The sequence below is a fragment of the Aotus nancymaae genome, unplaced genomic scaffold (assembly GCF_030222135.1).
Source record: "Aotus nancymaae isolate 86718 unplaced genomic scaffold, 86718_ANA_hifiasm-v0.15.2.pri h1tg000049l, whole genome shotgun sequence".
Classification (NCBI taxonomy): domain Eukaryota; kingdom Metazoa; phylum Chordata; class Mammalia; order Primates; family Aotidae; genus Aotus; species Aotus nancymaae.
The window spans coordinates 11,168,645-11,191,426 of NW_026988463.1; the positions used below are offsets into that span (position 1 = coordinate 11,168,645).

Genomic DNA, 22,782 nt, shown 5'->3' on the forward strand with positions numbered 1-22,782 from the left:
GGCAGATCACCTGAGGTCAGGAGTTCAAGACCAGCCTGGCCAACATGGTGAAACCCCGTCTCTATACTAAAAATACAAAACTCAGCCAGGCATGGGGGTGCACACCTACAGCCCCAGCTACTTGGGAGGCTGAGGCAGGAGAATCACTTGAACCTGGGAAGCAGAGGTTGCAATGAGCTGAGATAGCACCACTGCACTCCAGTCTGAGCAACAGGGCAAGATTCCATCTCAAAAAAAAATTAATTGGAACTTTAAAAACAAACTTGGACAGTCCACTAATAATGTCCTGTCCTTTTTTTTGGAAACAGAGTTACTCTGTCACCTAAGCTGGAGTATAGTGGTGTGATTTTGGCTCACTGCAATCTCCACCCCCCGGGTTCAAGTGATTCTCATGCCTCAGCCTCCTGAGCAGCTGGGATTACAGGCATGAACCACCATGCCTGGCTAATGTTTTCTATTTTTAGTAGAGATGGGGTTTCTCTATGTTGTCCAGGCTGGTCTCGAACTCCTGAGCTCAGGTGATCCGCCTGCCTCGGCCTCCCACTGGGATTACAGGTGTGAACCACTGTGCCCGGCCAAATGTCTCATTAGTTTGAATGTTCTACCTCTGTAAGTGCCAACCACTAGAGCAAATGCTGACGAAATTTCAAAGTTCTAAGCCAAATGTATCAGTTGCCATCAACTCAAAAAAAACAATAGACTAGCTGGCAATTCCACTAGAAATTTCTCCCCACAAAAGCTTTTTTTCATTTTTTTAAGAGACAGAGTGTCATTCTGTCACCCAGGCTGGAGTGCAGTGGTGCGATCATAGCTCACTGTAGACTCCACTTCCTGGGCTCGAGGGATCACCCCATCTTGGCCTCCTGAGCAGCTGGGACTACAGGCACATGCCCCCACACCCAGCTCATTTTTCTTTTTTTTCTAGAGATGGAGTCCCACTATGTCTCCCAGGCTGGTCTCGAACTCCTGGGCTCAAGAGATCCTTGGCCTCCCAAAGTGCTGGGATTATAGGTGTGAGTCACTGTGCCAGGCTCTCCCTACAAAACTTATGTTCCTATTGAGCATCAGGCTGGTTTGCTGTGTGTGTGAATTACAGACCAGGAAGCATCTTTCCGGAAATGAATTCTGTTGCCCAGAGGCAGAACCCCAATACAAGGGCTTAATCTGTGAATCCCAAAGCTATTTCTCTAAATACCCATAAGGGGTCCTTACAGGGTTGGATGTGTGACTGTTTTCAGTTCCAGCCAGGGCCCAAGGCAAGAGTCGGCCTGGTGCAGTCTCCCACCCTCTGACTAGACAGCCTGGGTGCAGAGGAGGATGCAGGGTCACTGTAAAGGTAATGTTGGGAGAGGCCGTGGGACAAGATGCTGCTCAGGTAGGGAGACGGGACCATGCTGGGAAAGACACCAAGGCCTCCTGACCTCTGGCTTCATCCTTCAGTCTCTGAACGGACTCCAGGAGATTCTCTTTCTCATCAAGTTCACTTTCCAGGAAGGCGTTTCTTTCGATGGCCTGATTTAAGCGCTGCTCAAAGTCTTCAAGAGACATGATTGTGGCTCTGCAGAAGAGAAAAGCAGAATTATCCAAGAGGACAAACTGCGGCATCCACCCAGTGCCGCAGATCCAGGAAGTGTGAAAGGTCAGATATACCTGGGCACAAGTCCCAGCACCAAACTTCCTAGATGCCACAGAGCAGGGCGAGTCGCTTAACCTCCTGGGGCATGGGCTCTTCACCTGCAGAATGGGACTCATCGTAGTACATGGGGCGCACAGGCTGTTGTGAGGATTAAATAAGACGCTGCTCCACACAGCACTCAACAATATGCCAAAGCCCTATCAGGACTGCATGTGCCATCTGGAGGTTTGAGAAGAGCAGTATGCTTTATCTTGTCTTGCAGGCTCACAATGCCAACTGGTATTAAAAATAACCTAATAGGTGGGGTGCAGTGGCTCATGCCTGTAATCCCAGCACTATGGGAGGCCAAGGTGGGTGGATCATCTGAGGGCAGGAGTTTGAGACCAGCCTGGCCAACACGGTGAAACCCTGTGTCTACTAAAAATACAAAAATTAGCTGAGGGTGATGGTGCGCACCTGTAATCCCAGCTACTCTCGAAGCTGAGACAGGAGAATCACTTGAACCTGGGAGGTGGAAGTTGCAGTGAGCCAAGATCGTGCCACTGAACTCCCGCCTGGCGACAGATTAAGACTCCGTCTCAAAAACTAAGAAACCAAAAAAAAGAAAAACTAATAATGACCAGGTGTGGTGGTTCATGCCTGCAATCCCAGTACTTTGAGAGGCCGTGGCAGGTGGATTACCAGAGGTCAGGAGTTTGAGACCCACCTGGCCAGCGTGACCAACATGGCAAAACTCTGTCTCTACTAAAAATATAAAAATTAGCCAGTTGTAGGCCGGGCGTGGTGGCTCAAGCCTGTAATCCCAGCACTTCGGGAGGCCGAGGTGGGTGGATCACGAGGTCAAGAGATCGAGACCATCCTGGTCAACATGGCGAAACCCCGTCTCTACTAAAAATACAAAAAATTAGCTGGGCACAGTGACGCGTGCCTGTAATCCCAGCTACTCAGGAGGCTGAGGCAGGAGAATTGCCTGAACCTGGGAGGCGGAGGTTGCCATGAGTCGAGATCGTGCCATTGCACTCCAGCCTGGGTAACAAGTGTGAAACTCCGTCTCAAAAAAACAAAACAAAACAAAACAAAAAAACAAAAATTAGCCAGTTGTAGTGTAATCCCAGCTACTTGGAAGGCTGAGGTGGAAGAACTGCTTGAACCCAGGGGGTGGAGGTTCTATTGAGCTGGAAAGAATCCTGCCACTGCACTATAGTCTGGGCGACAAAATGGACTCCGTCTCAAAAGAAAAAAAAGAACCTAATAAAAAACACAATAACATGATTGTGGTGTTTTTTTTTTTCTTTAAGAAACAGGGTTTTGCTCTGCCTGTCAGGCTGAAGTGCAGTGACACAATCACAGTTCACTGCAACCTCAAACTCTTGGGCTCAAGAGATCCTCCCGCCTTGGCCTCCTGAGTTACTGGGATCCCAGGCATGAGCCACTGTGCCGGCATAACATGCATTTAAGAAGACACACACACACACACACACACACACACACACACACATACACTTTTTGAGACGGAGTTTCCCTCTTGTTGCCCAGGCTGGAGTACAATGGCGTGATCTCGGCTCACTGCAGCCTCTGCCTCCTGGGTTCAAGTGGTTCTCCAGCCTTGGCCTCCCGAGCAGCTGGGATTACAGGCATGCGCCACCACACCTGGCTAATTTTGTATTTTTAGTAGAGATGAGGTTTCTCCATGTTGGTCAGGCTGGTCTTCAACTCCCGACCTCAGATGATCCACCCACCTCAGCTTCCCAAAGTGCTAGGAATAGGAATGAGCCACCGCACGTGGCCAAAGAGATCATTTTTAACCTCTCAGTGGAAGTTCAAAATGTCCAGTACCAGCCCAGCTGCCCTGCTCATGACCCCTTCTTGTGAACAGCATAGACACTATGGTAAAGGCACTGTGAAGTGCTGTAACAAAGCAATCTATTTTAACTCTCGAGAAACCATCTTCTCTGCACCTCAGTTTTCTCTCATGCAAAGCAAAGGTAGTAATAGTACCTTCATGCCGGGTTGTGGTGGGCAGGAGTGGCAAAAAGAAATCATACAGGCCGGGCGCAGTGGCTAACACCTATAATTCCAGCACTATGGGAGGCCAAGGCAGGCAGATCACTTGCGGTCAGGAGTTCAAGATCAGCCTGGCCAACATACTAAAATCTCATCTCTACTAAAAATACAAAAATGAGGCGGGCGTGATGGTGCATGTGTATAGTCCCATCTAGCTGGGAGGGTGAGGCAGGAGAATCACTTGAACCCGGAAGCAGAGGTTGCAGTGAGCTGAGATCATGCCTATACTCCAGCTTGGACAACAGAGAGAGACTGTCTCAAAAAAACAAAAGGAACTCATACAGAAGGCACACAACAGATGTTTTTACACATAAGCACACATCTGTAAGTGCCAGCATTTTTATTACTGACCCTGTGCCTGTCCCCAGACCTTTCACATCCTGCTAACTATAGCCCATAGTGGTTAGAAGCACGTGTTTGGAGAGGAACCCAGGAGTTCACACCCAGCTCTTCCTCCACCTAGAATTCACTGGGTGTCGCTGGGCAACTTGATTTCCTTCATCCTCAGTTCTTTCAATGGCAAAATTAATAACTGCACTAATTAATTAATGGATGCATCAATTCATTTTTCAATATATCAGTGTTTAGATGGAGTTATATTACTACCCATCCTCACAGGGTCTTTAGAAGTAGTGGACAGGATAAAGTCACCACGGTACCTGATTAAAAACAAAGGGGCCAGGCACGGTGGTTCATGCCTACAATCCCAGCACTTTGGGAGGATAAGGTAGGAGGACCATTTGAGGCTGGGGGTTCAAGACCAGTCTAGGTAATATAGTTTAGACCCTGTCTCTACAAAAAGTAAAAGAACTAGCCGGGCATGATGACTTGTGCTTATAGTTCTGGCTACTCAGAGGCTGAGGTAGCAGGATTGCTTGAGCCCAGGAATTCAAGGTAAGCCGTGATTATGCCACTGCACTCCCCACTTGGCCTGAATATTTACTTTCAAATAAAGGTCAGCATTCTACTTGTAACTGGAGCAAAAATTGCTTTGTGTACTTTACATGTTGATAGTAGTGCCAGACCCTGTCTCAAAAAACAAATGAAAGAAAACAAAAAAAACCCCACACTACCACCAACAACAAAGGGATAATACTTTGGAGTACAATACCAGAAACAGTTAAAGTGACCCTAAGGCTGACATGTCAAACAACAAAAAAAGATAAAATATTCAGGAATTCACATAATAACAAATATGTAGGGTACAAAATGCTTGCAGAAATGCAGACATCCTGTGTATGTAAAGAGGAAGACCCAAAATCACATAGAAATTAATTCTCCATAAGTTAAACTGATAAATTTCATACCACCTTAATCGGTTTTTATTAGGGGAATAAATTGGACTGATTTGAAAGATCCTGTGACAAGGAAACAAGAATGACCAGGAGAACTCTCAAAAAGAAGAGATCACAGAACTAGCTCTACCAGACTCAGCATACACTACTATAAAGCCTCAACAATGAGCAATTATATGCTACTGGTTATAAACAGACAGAGGAACCAAAGGTCCAGAAATAGACAAGAATTTAATTCATAATAAAGGTAGCATCACAGATCATTGGTAAAAAGATGGCAGGTGCAGTTCTAGTTTAGGGGCCACTGGGCACCTACCTGGAAAAAATTAATATTAGATTTGTACCTCATACTGTACCCTAATACAAATTCCAACTGAATTAGAAGTTTAAACAAACTCAGTATTTGCTCAAAATCTATTTCGCTTCTGGCATGCTAGGGAATCGGAGACCAACTTCAGTGGTACTTCTTTTTTTTTTTTTTTTTTTTTTTGAGATGTTGTTTCACTCTTGTTGCCCAGGCTGGAGTGCAATGACACGATCTTGGCTCACTGCAACCTCTACCTCCAGGATTCAAGCGATTCTTCTGCCTCAGCCTCCCAAGTAGCTGGGATTACAGGCATGCGCCATCACACCCGGCTAATATTTTTGTTATTTTTAGTAGAAACAGCATTTACCGTGTTGGCCAGGCTGGTCTCGAACGCCTGACCTCAGGTGATCCACCCACCTCAGCCTTCCAAAGTACTGGGATTACAGGTATGAGCCAGCCCTTCATTAACACTTCTGAATTTCCCTGCATCCTTGATGCCCTGGGCTTAAGCGATCCTTTCACCTTCTTACTTCAGCCTCCAGAGTAGCTGGGACCACAGAAACAACCTACCATACCTGGCTAGTTTTCAATTTTCTAGAGACAAGAGTCTCACTATGTTGCCCAGGATGGCCTCAAACTCCTGGGTTCAAGCAATCCTCCTGCCTCAGTCTCCCAAAGTACTAAAATGACAGATTACAGGAATGAGCTACCTCACCTGGCTTGAATATTTACTTTCAAATAAAGGTCAGCATTCTAGTCATAACTGGAGCAAAAACTGCTTTATGTACTTTTTATATGTTGAAATTCTGTCAACTAATTTATAAAAGCATATTTAACAGTAAAATGTTGCAATAATTTGTGACTATGAAAGCTATTAATTTCATGTACAGTTATTGAGAACTTGAAAATACTTAAATAGGGAAACAGATTTTCAGTAAATATGAATATTAAGAGATATACTGGTTAGATAACTAAGAACATATACTTTTTGAGACAAAAAATGCTTTAAAAGTACATTGAGGCTGGGTGTGGTGGCTCACACCTGTAATCCCAGCACTTTGGGAGGCCGAGGCAGGCAGATCATCTGAGGTCGTGAGTTCGAGACCAGCCTGACCAACATGAAGAAACCCTGTCTCTATAAAAAAAAAATTAATGTAAAAAAATCCATGGAATGATGTAATCAGGGCATGGTAGCTCATGCTTGTAATCCCAACACCTTGGCAAGCCGAGATGGGAAGACTGTTTGAGTCCAGGAGTTTAAGACTAGCCTGGGCAACATAATGTGGCCTCATCTCTTTAAAAAAATTTAAAAGTTGGATTGGGTGTGGTGGCTCATGGCTGTAATCTCAGCACTTAGAGAGGCCCAGGCAGGTGAATCACTTGAGGTCAGGAGTTCAAGACCAGCCTGGCCAACATGGTGAGACCCCATCTCTACTAAAAATACAAACATTAGCCAGGCATAATGGTGCACACATGTAGTCCCAGCTACTTGGGAGGCTGAGGCAGTAAAATTGCCTGAACCGAGGCAGAGGCTGCAGTGAGCCGAGATCATGCCACTGCACTCCACCCTGGGTGACAGAGCAAGACTCTGTCTCAAAAATAAATAAATAAAAATTTTTTTTTTAAATCTATGGAATAGTAAAAGTAGATTAAATCTACTTGAATTTTTGTAAAACTTTTTGGCATCTTAGTACTCATATATGAAACAAAATAACCTTTAGGGAATGTATTTAATTTTTAGTTACTTACAATTAGGTCCTGCACTTTTCAAGGTTATTATTGTACAAAGGCCTCTCCTCAGTTAAAAGTGAGTCATTTAGTTTTAAGGATGTACAGTATAAGGACCACGAGAACAATCAAAACAGCTGGTGGTGCCAAGAAACTATTGTTCTTGCAGAAGACTGCCAAACGTTGCAAATATAACTATTAAACTTACACTGAATTGTAACATTTTCAACATCTTTTTTAAAATAAAACTTTGCAGCCTGCACAACATGGAGAAACCCCATCTCTACAAAGAATACCAAAATTAGCCAGGCATGGTGGTGAGTGCCTGTAGCCCCAGCCACTGGGGAGGCCGAGGATTGTGCCACTGCACTCTAGCAGGGGCAACAACGAGAGAGACCTTGTCTCAAAACATAAATATATAAAACTTTGGTGCTCTAGAACTTTATTTATTCTATAATGGTGAACTGGGCTTTTAACCTACCTGATTTTTAACACCAAACTATTCAGCATTTGGTCAAATTACATTAACAAAAACAATGTATGTTTAGTACAAAAATAAAGAAAAAAGGAAGAAAAAGAAAACATAAAAATACTAGAAGAAAACTCAGGCTAACTGCTTTATAAACCTTGAGGTGCAGAAGGCCCTTCTAACTATGCCTAAGAAATCTGACTACAAAGAAATCAATACCAGCCGACCATCATGGTAAAATCCCATCTCTGCTAAAAATATAAAAATTAGCCAGCCATGGTGGTGGGCACCTATAATCCCAGCTACTCGGGAGGCTGAGGCAGCATAATTGCTTGAACCTGGGAGGCAGAGGTTGCAGTGAGCTAAGATCATACCCCTGCACTCCAGCATGGGCTACAGGGCAAGACTGACCCAAGACAAATGAAGTAACTTCTGTACAATGAAATATACAACAGACAAAGCTCAAAAACAAATGACAAACTCCAAATACCGTCAATTCATGCCACAGACAAATATATAAAAATCTCCTAGAAATAACGGAAAAATGAACAAATCAATGTAAAAATAGGCCAAGGGCCAGGCGGGGTGGCTCACGCCTGTAATCCTAGCACTTGCGGAGGCCGAGGCAGGTGAAGCACCTGGTCAGGAGTTTGAGATCAGCCTGACCAACATGGAGACATCCCATCTCTACTGAAAATACAAAATAGCTGGGCGTGGCGGCACACGCCTGTAATCTCAGCTACTCAGGAAGCTGAGGCAGGAGAATCACTTGAACCCAGGAGGTAGAAGTTACAGTAAGCCGAGATTGTGCCATTGCACTCCAGCCTGGGCAACAAGAGAGAAACTCCATCTCAAAAAAACAACAATGAAAACAGGCCAAGATCAGCTGGGCAAGGTGGCTCATGCTTGTAATTCCAGCACTTTGGGAGGCTGAGGAAGGCAGATCATCTGCGGTCAGGAGATATACAAAAATTAGCTGGGCATGGTGTCACACACCTATAACCCCAGCTACTCGGGAGGCCGAGATGGGACAATTCCTTGAACCCAGGAGGTGGAGGTTGCAGTGAGCTAAGATGGAGCCACTGCACTCTAGACTAGGCAACAGAGCAAGACTCCATCTCAAAAACAAAACAAACAAACAAATAATAGGCCAAGATCAACAGAGTTTACAAAGAAGGAAATCAAATAGCTCTTAAGCATCTGACAACCCAACTCAGAAATGCACTTACTTCTCACCTTTTCAATGAAAGTTAAGCCCAAAGTTTGAAAACCACTCTACCAGTGAAGCTATTTGGAAAACAGGGACTCACATATATAGCTATTGGGAATGTAAACTGGCACAACCATATAAATAACTGAGCGATATCTATCAAAATGACATATGCATATATCCTCTGACCTAGCAATTTCACTTCTGAGAATTCAGCCTACAGATACCCAACCATGCAAGGCTGTTCATTACTGCAATGCTTATCACTGCAAAAGAACGGAAATATAACAGATATCCATCCACAGGGGACTAGATAATTATGGTATTATTCAATACCAAGCATACAATAGAATACTATGTATTTGGGAAAAAAAAAAAAAAGAACAAAGAATGTTCTGTCCTAATAAGGAAGAATATTCACACTCTATTGTTATGTGAAAAAGCAAGATGCACAACAGTGTGTATAGAATGCTCTTCTATCTGGGGAAAAAGGAGTGGGGGGATAATAAGAATATCTTTTTATTTGCTTGAGTTATGAAAGAAACGCCTCCCCCTTTGTATATTATTTCCGAACCGTGTGAATGTACTACCTCTTTGTGTAGACTGTGTAATTGGCCCTGATTCTTGACCCCTCCCTGCGTCCACACCCTTGCCATGGCTTCATTGTGGGTAGAAAGTAACTTCTCGCCCTTTGACTTAGCTTGGCCATGTGACTTGCTTTAATCAATAATATAGGGGTGGAAATGACGGTATGCCAGTGGCTTGCTGGAAATCAAAATGTGACTTTACATATGAAATCTATGTTATCTTATGAGACTGTATGTAAAGCCAGAGTAATCAAGTCATTACAGTATTGCTATAGTCATTCACAAATTGTACAGTGGAAGAAAATAGAGAATCCAGAATTAGATCCCAGAATATATGAGAGTTTAACATGAGTGGTACGAAGAGAGTGCAAAAAGACTCTATGCCTGGGCATCATCCCTCATACCTGTAATCCCAGCACTTTGGGAGGCCAAGGCAGGCGGATCACCTGAGGTCGGGAGTTCAAGACCAGCCTGACCAACACGGTGAAACCCCGTCTCTACTAAAAAATACAAAAATTAGCTGGGCGTGGTGGTGCATGCCTGTAATCCCAGCTACTCAGGAGGCTGAGGCAGGAGAATTGCTTAAACTCATGAGGCGGAGGTTGCAGTGAGCCAAGATGGTGCCATTGCACTCTAGTTTGGGCAAAAGGAGTGAAACTCCAACTCAAAAAAAAAAAAAAAAAGTAATGTTTAATAGTGCTGGCACAACTGGCTATCCAGTTTTCTTTCTATTAAAGAAAATAAAATTGAACCCATATTTTACACTAGATACAAAAATAAATGGCAGATTAAGGAATAAGTGTAAAAAAAATAAACAACTTAAAAATATTACAAAAAAATAAGAAAACACATACACAATCAAGAACCAAGGAGACTTCCCTAGTGAAGTCTGCAAACCTAGAAAGTATTGGAAAAAAAGACATAATTGATGACCTAAAAATGAAAAACGTATGTATAAAAAATTTTTTTTCAACAGAGAAAAAAGGAAATATTTGTATGGAAAATGATACTACAAACAAAATCAACAGACAAAAGATTACTCTGAAAAAAATTATTTTCAATGCAGGAGAAAAGATTAGTAGCAAAAATACACAAAGGGCTGTGCGTAGTGGCTCATGCCTGTAATCCTAGCACTTTGGGAAGCTAAGGCGGGGGATCACTTGAGGTCAGGAGTTCGAAACCAGCCTGTCCAACATGACAAAACTCCATCTCTACTAAAAATACAAAAATCAGCCAGGCATGGTGTTGGCCCCTGTAATCCGAGCTACTTGGGAAGCTAAGGCAGGAGAATCAATTGAAACAGGGAGGCAGCGGCTGCAGTGAGCTCTGATTGTGCCACTGCACTCCAGCCTGGGCAACAGAGGAAGACTCCATCTCAAAAAACATATACATACAAAGAACTCCTACAGATTGACAAGGAAGGAGTTTTCACTTCTGGTAATGACGAGGGAACCGGTATCAGAGCAATCCTCACACAAATTCTGAGTAAAATGTTTAAAGCAGTGATCTGAGGGTACTGGTAGAAACTGGAAAACAACACTTAGAAGAACAGAGTAACACTGGGTGAAGTCTGCATCTTTACAAGATTCTGCAGACAGCTCCAGTGACAGAAATCCAGCACCGAAGGACCGCCACTTTCTTAATATAGTATCTTCTCCCATCTCTGGTTTCCCCTGAACCACACGTCCACAGCGCAGACACAAGCAGCCCGGTTACGGCTAAAAGAAGCAGAGAGTTCAGCTACTGTCCATCAAAAGCGAGACAGAACTTGGGGTATAAGCTTAACCAAATAAACCACCTACATCAAGAACATAAAAGAATATATCATCTCTGGCTAGGTGTGGTGGCTCACACCTGTAATCCCAAAGGAGACCAAGGCAGGCAGATCACCTCAGGTCAGGAGTTCGAGACCAGACTGGTCAACATGGTGAAATCCCATCTCCACTAAAAATACAAAAATTAACCAGCTGTGGTAGCACACACCTGTAATCCCAGCTATTCTGGAGGTTGAGGCAGGAGAATTGCTTGAACCTGGGAGGTAGAAGTTGCAGTGAGCCGAGATCACATCACTGCACTCCAGTCTGAGTGACAGATCAAGACTCCCTCTCAAAAAAACAAAACAAAACAAAACTCATAGTCTCTGGGAAACAGCATTCACAATTTCTAGAATACAACCCCAAAGTTCCTGAACTTTTGGAGTGTAAAGAAAATGTGACCCAAACTCAAGAGAAAAGACAATCACTGAAAATCAACCCTACAGTAACCCAGATGTTGAAAACTGCATAAAACGACCTTAAAGCAGCTCTTATAACTATGCTCAAGGATGACAAGAAAGAAATCTCAACAGAAGAACAGAAATTATAGGCTGGGCACGGTGGCTCACACCTATAATCCTGTACTTTGGGAGGCAGAGGTGCGTAGATCACAAGGTCAGGAGATAAAGATCATCCTGGCCAACATGGTAAAACCCCATCTCTACTAAAAATGCAAAAATTAGCTGGGCATGGTGGCACGTGCCTGTAATCTCAGCTACTCAGGAGACCGAAGCAGAATTGCTTGAACCAGGGAGTCGGAGATTGCAGTGAGCTTAGATCGCGCCACTGCGCTCCAGCCTGGCAACAAAGCAAGACTCTGTCTCAGAAAAGGAAAATAAAAACAAAACAGAAATTATAAAAGAACAACCAAATACAAATCCTACATCTAAAAATAAAAATACAAATATATTGAAAATTCAACATTATTTCATCCGCTTTAATAGCAGATTGGAGAAAAGAGAAGAAGGCGCCTATCAACTTGAAACTGTATAAACGGAAATGATTCGATTTGAGAAACAAACAAAAAAATTAGGAAAAAAAACCAGAGACTTAGAAACCTATCTGACAACATAAAAAGGTATAACTGTGTATATATATATGTATAACTCGTGTTCCAGATGGATGGGAGATAAAGAATGGGGCAGAAAACAATCTTTGAGGAAGCTGGATACAGTGGCTGATGCCAGTAATCCCAGCACTTTGAGAAGCCGAGGCAGGAGGATCACTTGCACCCAGGAGTTTGAGGCTGCAATGAGCTATGATGGTACCACTGCATTCCAGCCTGGGTAACAGAGCAAGACCCTGCCTCTAAAAATGAAATAAAAGAAAAAAGAAAAAAAAAAATCTGTGCATTCCACTGTACATAATTCATATATAAATTTTTAAAACGTGTTTTTTTCCAAAAAAAAGGGCTTGGCTCAGAGTAATTCTTCTGTAAATGTTAGTTGTGATCCTTCTGCTAAACCACAGAACATCAGCTTAGGAAACACTGGGCTATGTGCATTGGCTCACGCCTGTAATCCCGGCACTTTGGGAGGCTCAGGTGAGCAGATCACCTGAGGTCAGGAGTTTCAGACCAGCCTGGCCAACACAGGGAGACCTGATCTCTACTAAAGATACAAAAATCAGGCAGGCGTGGTGGCACGTGCCTGTAATGCCAGCTACTCAGGCGGCTGAGGCAGGAGAATCACTTGAACCCAGGAGGCAGAGGCTGCAGTTAGCCAAAATCACATCACTACACTCCAGCCTGACAACACAGCAAGACTCCATCTCAAAAAATAATAATATATATATATACACACACACCCCTACATATACATACTGTTCTTTGAACAAGCTTCCTCCCTACCTTACGGCCTTAGTACAGGCTCACTGTTCTGTCTGGAATGTTCTTATCTCACACTCCTCCTGGGATCATGGCTACTCATTCCTCTGGTCTTAGCCTAAATGGCATTTTCTCTGGTAAGGCTCACCTGATGCTCCCTGGCAACAGCCAAATTAATATATCTTATTACATACTCCCACAGGACCCTGGGCTGCCAGCCTTGCTGCTGTAATGAAATTGCACTTCTTTGACTATTGTCCATTTTTCCCATGGGGCTAAGAGCCAGAAGGGCCCCAGCTTTGTTCTGCTCCCCACTGAGTTCCCAGTTCCCTATATTCAGCACAGGGCCCAGTACCCAGGTGCTGGAGGCAAACAGCAGAAAGGCCAGTTTCCCACTCCTGCCTTCCCCTGCCCCGCCCCACACCATACCGCTTGGCTCTTTCCAGGTCGTCATTTGCTTGCTCCAGCTCTCTGATGTATTTCTGCAACTGGTCTTTAATGGCTTTGGTCTGTGCGAGGTCATCTTCCAAAGCTGAGATCTGCCGGTAGCCTTCAGAGTGCTGCACTTCAAACTTCTCCTGAAGGAAGACACAGACACTGAGTGAATGACTTCAGTGAAGACTAGGTGCACTGGCACATCAATGCGCGCCTGGAGTTGGAGCTACTCGGGAGGCTACAGTGGGAGGATTGCTTGAGCCCAGGAGTTACAGACTGCAGTGAGCTATGAATGTACCACTGCACTCCAGCCTGAGCAACAAAGCAAGACCCTGTGTCTTTTTTTTTTTTTCAGACTAAGTCTCACTCTGTTGCCCAGGCTGGAGTGCAGTGGTGAGATCTTGGCTCACTGTAACCTCTGCCTCCCGGGTTCAAGCAATTCTCCTGCCTCAGCCTCCTGAGTAGCTGGGAATACAGGCACCCACCACAACGCCTGGCTAATGTTTGTATTTTTAGTAGAGATGAGGTTTCACCGTGTCAGCCAGGGTGGTCTCAAACTCCTGACCTCAATTGATCCGCATGCCTTGGCCTCCCAAAGTGCTGGGATTACAGGTGTGAGCCACTGTGCCCAGCCTGACCCTGTCACTTTCTGAAACTCCTCCTCCCATCATACTTCCTGGGGAAGCTCCAGGATTTCCGTCCCACCCTCCCACCACAATCAGAGTCAAGGCAGGCTCAGTCAACAGAACCTTCTTCTCTCCAAAAAGCTGAATCTCAGGCAAGTCACTTAACGAGGTGGGAACAGGCAGGTGTCATTCAAAGCAGCCACAACTGACCAACTGTTTGTTTTTTTTTTTTCTTGAAATGGAGTTTCCCTCTTGTTGCCCAGGCTGGAGTGCAACAGCAAGATCTCAGCTCACTGCAACCTCCACCTCCATGATTCAAGAGATTCTCCTGCTTCAGCCTCCCGAGTAGCTGGGATTACAGCCATGTGCCACCATGCTCGGCTAATCTTTTGTGTTTTCAGTAGAGATGGGGTTTCTCCATGTTGGTCAGGTTGGTCTTTTCCCCATTTCAGGTGATCTGCCCACCTCAGCCTCCCAAAGTGTTGAAATTACAGGTGTGAGCCACCTCACCCGGCCTGACCAACAGTTTTAATTATGTCCTGAGTGCCACCCACATCCCACCCCCTGAGCACCTTGAATCCTGCCCACTCCCAAACCTGGTTCCTACAGCCCCCAACAATCTTCAGATAAATCATTCTGCCCAAGGTGTCCACAGCCCAAGAAAGCCACGTGACTTCTCCAAGCCTCATCCACAAGAGCAACGTGGGTCTCCTTCACACATTATCGCTGTATTACAAAGAGAGTCACCAGTCTGGCCCTCAAAGTAAAACCTATTCTCTACAAAAAAATAAAAATTAGCAGGGCATGGTGGCTCTTGCCTGTAGTTCCAGCTACTTGTGAGGCTGAGGTGGGAGGATCATTTGAGCCTGGGAGGTCAGAGCTGCGAGCTGTGATTGCATCACTGCACTCCAGCCTGGGAAACAAATTGAGACCCTGCTGTCTCCACAAAAAAAAAAAAAGGAATCACAATGACTTCTGTTGTTTGTGCCCCAACAATGGGAGGGTAGCATGTACTTGGTTTTACAACAGTCAACCATTCTGAATTGTTGATCCAGGTCTCCCTGTTGTAGCACGGAGAAAGAGAGAAGGAACATTCTAATCTCTGGGTTATTTAAAAACAGAAAGACAGGCCCGGCACAGTAGCTCACACCTGTAATCCCAGCACTCTGGGAGGCTGAGGCGGGCAGATCACCTGAGGTCAGGAGTTTGAGACCAGCCTAGACAACATGCTGAAATGCCATCTCTAAAAATACAAAAAAAAAAAAAATTAGCCAGGCATTGTGTCACATGCCTACAATCCCAGCTACTCAGGAGGTTGAGGCAGAAGACTGGCTTGAACCCAGGAGGTGGAAGTTGCAGCAAGCAGAAATTGCACCATTGCACTCCAGCCTGAGTAACAAGAACAAGACTCCTTCTCAAAAATAAAAAAATAAAAAACAAAATACAAAAAATAGGAACACAAAGACATAAGAAGAGAGGGAGGGGGAAAGGGAGGGGGAAAGAGAGAAGAGGGAGAGAAGAGAAAGAGAGGGAGGGAGACAGAAAGGAAAAGAGGAGAAAGGAGAAAGAGACCTTGTTAATTACCAAAGAAACAGTCCAGCTGACTTCTCAATGATTCCTTGTTGCCAGTTGCAGCAATAACATCCATTACATGCTTATTCTGTGCCGGCCTCTGGGCTAAGTACACTACCTCTGTTGTCTTGTTTAATCCTACTTCAGAGATATGAACACTGAGGCTCAGCTACTTAACTAGCCCAGAGTCAACTGGGTAGCAAGTGACTGACCCAGGACCAAACCCCAGCCTCCTGAGCAGGTGTCCTTAAGCAATTATGTTAAAAGCCCCTAAACCATTTCACTCCAGATCACCTGGCCACTCCCGTGCTCTCTCAATTTTGTTCCTGCTCCGCTTCCAAATTACTTTCCTTCACCAAACACCCAGAGCCAGGTGCAATGCCTTATGCCTGCAATGCCAGCACTTTTCAGGTGGCAGAGGCAGACCAGCCTAGACAACACAGCAAGACTGTCTCTATAGAAAATTTAAAAAACAGCCAAGCATGGCAGTATGCACCTGTAGTCCTAGCTACTTGGGAGGGTGACAGGAGAAGATTGCTTGAGGCCAGGAGATTGAGGCTGCAGTGAGCTATGATCATGCCACTGCACTCTAGCCCAGGCCAGAGAGCGAGACCCTGACGCTTAAAAAAAAAAAAAAAAAAGGTATCACCAGCCTGGCAACCAGGTGAAACCCCATCTCTACTAAATATACAAAAAATTAGCCTGGCGTGGTGGCAGGTGCCTGAAATCCCAGCCACTTAGGAAGCTGAGGCAGGAGAATCACTTGAACCCTGGAGGCAGAGGTTGCAGTGAGCCAAGATCATGCCGCTGGCACTCCAGCCCACGCCAGAGTGAGACCCCAATGCTTAAAAAAATCACCAGCCTGGACAACACGGTGAAACCAAAAAACAAAAATTAACCTGGAACAGTGGTGCACAGCTGTAGTCCCAGCTACTTGGAAGGCCAAGGTGGGCAGACCACTTGAGTTCAGGAGTTTGAGACCAGCCTGGCCAGCATGGTGAAAATCCATCCCTACCAAAAATACAAAAAACAGCTGGGTATGGTGACATGTGCCTGTAGTCTCAGCTACCCAGGAGGCTGAGGCAGGGGAATCACTTGCAAAACATGCATCCTAGATTCTACAAACATGAGAGAAAACACTTTGCACAAGAAAAACACAGGGCCTAATTCAAAAGTTTGTTTTTTTTAAAAAGTCCAACTGCTCTACCTTCAATCAAGTAAAGAAAGCTGTTGCTGGAAAGTCCAGATGCACCCAGAAGGGTGATGTAATGGTGCCGAGGCCAGAGAGGCGTGGCGAGGGCCACGGTGCAAGAAGACTCCAAAGAAAGAACAAGAAGGTGATTTACAGCGCGGAGGGACGGGGAGGGCGGTTCACTTCCGCACCCCACCCTCCCGTTTCCTGGCTGTAAACGGAGAAGTTTCTGCACCCAGCAAGTAGAAGTAGATCAGGCCCCGTTCCCAGGCGTGACTCTCATCGCCTCACACCCTTTACTTGGGAACATCTCCAAATAAAACAGGATCTTAAGTCTTTAGCCTAAATTCAAACGCAGGCTCCGGGAGGATGCAGCGAGTGAGCTCTGCAGCCTGTGTATTAGCAATTCGGAGATCTCCTTGGAACCTGTGGACATGAAAACCTGTCGCTGAAATGTTGTGCTGCCATTTGGGGCTAATTCGAATAAGCTGTCAGCTGATGGGGGCATCAATAGATGCTCTGTTTGGTCCCTTAAAGGCTTTTTCATTCAACCCGTGATGAATAAGCCAGTTGTTAAGAAGTCTGGCCCAGCTAAATACATTTCTCTTAGGTGACTGACAAATATTTGCTGGTGGCAAGGTCCTCGTTATTCCAAGGTTTCTTCCCCATGCTGTGTGCTGTGAGTCTCATGCATCTGACATGGTTGTAAATGAAGGGGTCTCCTGCAGGTTCAAGGGCTCAGTCTTGGCCAGGCGTGACAGCTCATGCCGGTAATCCCAGTACTTTGGGTGTCCGAGGCAGGTGGATCACAAAGTCAGGAGTTTGAGACCAGCCTGACCTACATGGTGAAACCTCGTCTCGACTAAAAATACAAAAAAAATTAGCTGGGTGTCCAGGCGCACGCCTGTAATCCCAGCTACTGAGGAGGCGGAGATAGGAGAAGCACTTGAACCGGGGAGGCAGAGGTTGCAGTGAGCCGAGATCACACCATTGCACTCCAGCCTGGGTGACAGAACAAGACTCCATCTCAAAAAAAAAGGCTCAGTCCTGAAGCAGAAAATTATTTAGTAACTGCTTGATATTTTACTCTGGATCCATGGAGGGCCTGTTATCCACCAGAAACTGCAGTTCATACCCCTCATCTTCCTTCTACCCAGCTTTTCAACCCTGAGGCTCCTTCAATTTAGGAACTACAATCAGCAGGCACAGTGGCTCACACCTGTAATCCCAGCACTTTGAGAAGCCAAGGCAGGCGGATCACATGCACTCAGGAGTTCGAAACAAGCCTGGGCAACATGGTAAAACCCTATGTCTACAAAAAATAACAAAACTTAGCCAGGCATGGTGGCGGGTGCCTATAATGCCAACTATTGGGAGGCTGAGGTGGGAGGATCACTTGAGCCTGGAAGGCAGAGGTTGCAGTGAACTGAGATTGCCCCACTGCACTCCAGCCTGGGTGGCAGAGCGAGACTGTCTCCAACAACAACAACAAAAAGAAAAATAATCATGCCCCATTGCCTGTAGCAGGCGTTCAGCTGTTAACAATGGGTGAAGTGGGCCAGGTTAAGGGAGAGGCAGCAAAGACACGAAGGCCTCGGTGTCAGGGATACAGGGACTGGGGCAAATTCGAGAATGTTTGTTCTAAGCGACCACTAGTCAGGTTTTTTATTTTTTATTTTAACTTTTGCTCTGTCACCCAGGCTGGAGTGCAACGGTACAATCGTAGGTCACTGCAACATTGACCTCCTAGGCTCAAGTGATCCTCTTGCCTCAGCCTCTTGAGTTGCTGAGACTACAGGTGTCCACCACCTTGCTGGGCTAATTTTTTTATTTTGATTTTTTTTGTAGAGACAAAGTCTCACTATGTTGCCCAGGCTGGACTCGAACTCCTGGTCTCAATCGAGTTTCCCTCCTCAGCCTCTCAAAGGGCTGGGATTACAGGTGTGAACCACCGTGCCTGTCCAGAAATCCATCTTTTTACAGGAAGCCTTACCAATTTTGATGGCTGAGAATATATATAATGGAAGGCAAATAGGGTAAATATTATTGGTAGCGCCTAGATAGTGGTGGGTTCACAGGTATTCACTGGAAATTCTTTCTGCCTTGTATGCTGGAAAACATTCATGGGGAAATGTGGAACAAAAACCACTGAAGGCTGATCAAACACCACCAATAGGGCAAATGGATCATCAGACAGCCAGCTGGGCTCTCTGGTTTGCAACAGAAAGCTTCAGCTCCACTGCTCACCTTCAACGTGTTTGGGACCTTTCCTCTGCCGTGCCCTAAACCTCCAATCCACTGGTGGGTCCCACACCCTTTCCTATACATTAGCAAAGCCAGGCTTGCCAAGGTCCACCCAACACCCATTCTTGTCCATGCCTGTGATGGGTCCGATCAACTCTCCCTTGGCCCCATCCCCCAGGCACCAAGCTGTCAGTGACCACACCTGAAAATGCCCTCCGCAAAGCCTCCCTCAACCCACGCAGTCCTCTCTCTCTCTTTTTTTTTCCTGAGATGACATCTTGCTCTGTCATCCAGGCTGGAGTGCAGTGGCATGATCTTGGCTCATTGCAACTTCTGCCTCAGGTCCAGGTGATTCTCCTGCCTCAGCCTCCTGAGTAGCTAGGATTGCAGGCACCTGCCACCACACCCAGCTAATTTTTGTACTTTTAGTACAGACGAGGTTTCACTATGTTGGTCAGGCTGGTCTCAAACTCCTGACCTCGTGATCTGTCCGCCTTGGCGTCCCAAAATGCTGGGAGTACAGGCATGTGCCACTACACCTGGCTGTCCTTTCTCTCTTGAAAGGCTCCCACATCAGAGCTCCGTGACTGAACTCCATGACCCTAAATGTTTCATGGCATTAGGTTTGTCTTCCCAAAGAAGGCAACCAGCACTTCCTCTTTCACAGTCTACCACATCTAGCCCTGGGCACACACAGCTTTGACTCTTCCACAAAGCAGCTCATCAAAATTTACATGGGGAGTGGCTGAGCACTGTGGCTTACACCTGTAATCCTAGCACTTGGGGAGGCCAAAGCAGGTGGATCATAAGGTCATGAGTTTAAGACCAGCCTGACCAACACAGTGAAAGCCCATCTCTACTAAAAATACAAAAATTAGCTGGGTGTAGCAGTGTGCACCTGTAGTCCCAGCTACTCTGGAGGCTGAGGCAGGAGAATCGCTTGAACCTGGGATGCACAGGTTGCAGTAAAACAAGATCATGCCACTGTACTCCAGCCTGGGTGACAGAGCAAGACTGTCTAAAAAAAAAAAATTTACATGGGGAGCTTAATGAGAACACACACACACACACACACACACACACACACACACACGTACCAAGACCCCACCCAGACTTACTGAGAAATGGAATCTCAACTCGAGGTGAGGAGATGAGAATGGGGAGAGAGGGTCCAGGCCTGTCGGGTATTTATGAAGCTGGGCCAGTGATGCTGGCTGGCAGCAGGGCTGAGAGCCAGTCTCTGGGGCACAGTGTTGACTTACTGATCCCTTGCTGAGCCCTACAGAATGTACAGAAGGCACGGTCTTTACCTGTCAGACCAGTGGGTCTCCAGATACATGGTTATGTCTAGAAGTGCTTTTGGTTGTCACCACCTTGGAAGTAAAGGGAGATGTTAATGGCATCTAGAGGGTGGAGGCCAGGGATGCTGCTCAACATCCCACAATGTGGCCGGGCATGGTGGCTCATCCCTGTAATCCCAGGACTTTGGGAGGCTGAGGCAGGTGGATCACTTGAGGTCAGATTGAGACCAGCTTGGCCAACATGGTGAAACCTCGTCTCCGCTAAAAACACAAAAAGCCAGGCACGGTAGAGGGTGCCTATAATCCCAGCTACTCAAGAGGCTAAGGCAGGTGAATCGCTTGAACCTGGGAGGCAGAGGTTGCAGTAAGCTGAAATCGTTCCATTGCACTCCAGCCTGGGCAAGAGAGCAAGACTCCATCTCAAAAAAAAAAAAAAAAAAAAAAAAAAGTCCCACAAAATAAACCTCAGTCCTTCCCAATGGAGGATAGCCCAGGCTCAAATGTCAACAGCACCCAGGTCAAGAACCCTGCTCTAAACTGGCCCAGTCCAACAGACCTTTTGGTAATGAAGGAAATGTTCTACATCCCTCTGTCCACTAAGGAAACTCACTGGCCACATGTGGCTCCTAAGCACTTGAATTGTGGCTACTGTGCCTTATTTTAATTCATTAAATTTCACCAGCCACAGCCGGGTGTGGTGGCTTACAGATGTAATCCTAGCACTCTGGGAGGCCGAGGCAGGTGGATCACCTGAGGTCAGGAGTTTGAGACCAGCCTGGCCAACATGGTGAAACTGTCTGTACTAAAAATACAAAAATTAGCGGGGTGTGGTGGCACATGCCTGTAATCTCAGCAACTCAGGAGGCTGAGACAAGAGAATCACTTGAACCTGGCAGGTGGAGGTTGCAGTCAGCCAAGATGGAGCCACTGCACTCCAGCCTGGGTGACAGAGACAAGACTCATCTCAAAAACAAATTTCAACAGCCACATGTAGCTAAGGACTACAATACTGGACCTTATTAGTCTAGCAAGACCTCCACACTCTAGTCTCCCTGGCCAGGTAGTGGCTTATACCTGTAATACCAGCATTTTGGAGTGCCAAGGCAGGAGAACTGCTGGAGTCCAGGAGTTCAAGACCAACCTGGGCAGAAGAGCAAAACCCTATCTCTATAAAAAATACAAAAATTAACCAGGCATGGTGGCAGGTGCCTGTAATCCCAGCTACTCAGGAGGCTGAGGCAGGAGAATCACTTGAACCTGGGAGGTGAAGGTTGCAGTGAGCCAAGATTGTGCCATTGCACTCTAGCCTGGGTAACAACAGTGAAACTCTGTCTCAAAAAAGAAAAAAAAAGCTCCACCCATTAGAGGCACAAAGAATTCATGTCCACCATGTCCACCCCCACAGGCCCTTGAGCACAGGCCTGGAGCCTGGAGCCCCTCATTGCAGGGTTCCTTCTTCCAGCCAAGCATGCCATGCCCGTGCTGGAAGCCTATCTACACCTGAGCACACTTCCTCTCAGACCCTCACCTTGATGCTTTCCAGCTCCATTCGAAGGCGGTTATTTTCTGATAGGAGGTCTCTGTTCCTGGTTTCAATTTGTTGCAGCTGCATCTCCAATTCAGCTTCATATTCTCGGCTTCCCTCCTGGAATTCTCGGAGCTCCTCTTGTGTATTTTCTGCCCTACAGCAGAATTTCCAATCATCACGCAATAATTTTTTTAGAGACGAGAGTCTTGCTCTGTCACCCAGGTTCAAGGGGTACACTCTCGTCTCACTGCAACTTCTGCTTCCCGGGTTCAAGTGATTCTCCTTTCTCAGCCTCTGGAATAGCTGGGACTACAGGTGCTCACCACCTTGCCCAGCTAATTTTTGTATTTTTAGTAAGAACATGGTTTCACCATATTGGCCAAGCTGGTCTCAAACTCCTGACTGCAGGTGATCTGCCCACCTCCGCCTCCCTAAGTGCTGGGATTACAGGCGTTAGCAACCGCACCTGGCCAAATTCAAGGAACATTTTTAAAATATCAAGCCTAAATTACCTTTAAGTCAAACTAGAATAAAGAAAGTAGGAGGGGCCTGGTGCAGCAGCTCATTAAGGATTACTTGAGGCCAGGAGTTCGAGACCAGCCAGGGCAATATAATTAAGACCCTGCCTTCATAGACATGTGCATAAAAATCAATGGTGGCACACGCCTGTAGTCCCAGCTACCTGGGAGGCTGAGGCAGGAGGACCACTTGGGTCCAGGAGTTGCAGTGAGATGGAGTCACACTTGTGAATAGGCACTGCACTTAAGCCTGGGTAACAAACATGCAATCACAGCTCACTGCATCCTCAACCTCCCAGGCTCAAGTAATTCTCCCATCTCAGCCTCCCAAGTAGCTAGGACGCCAGGAACATGCCACCATGCCTGCTAATTTCTGTATTTTTCGTAGAGACAGGGTTTTGCCATGTTGCCACAGCTGGTCTCAAACTCCT

The 22,782-nt window shown here is 46.0% G+C and overlaps 1 protein-coding gene across 9 annotated transcripts in view; it reads right to left on the bottom strand.

Moving 5' to 3' along the window:
* Nucleotides 1-22,782, bottom strand: part of NDE1 (nudE neurodevelopment protein 1) — a 65,428-nt gene that overhangs the window by 20,691 nt on the left and 21,955 nt on the right. For 8 of the 9 annotated variants that reach the window (XR_010337351.1, XM_064362473.1, XM_064362472.1 and 5 more), the window contains 3 exons: nucleotides 21,834-21,987; nucleotides 13,365-13,513; nucleotides 1,422-1,558 (listed from right to left, as the gene is read on the bottom strand). Coding sequence is in view for 8 of the 9 variants with exons in the window: in XM_064362473.1 (XP_064218543.1) it covers nucleotides 1,422-1,558; nucleotides 13,365-13,513; nucleotides 21,834-21,987 (440 nt within the window). In the remaining variant the exon portion in view is untranslated. The remainder of the gene's footprint in view (nucleotides 1-1,421; nucleotides 1,559-13,364; nucleotides 13,514-21,833; nucleotides 21,988-22,782) is intronic. The other variant, XM_064362474.1, reaches the window with a different exon arrangement.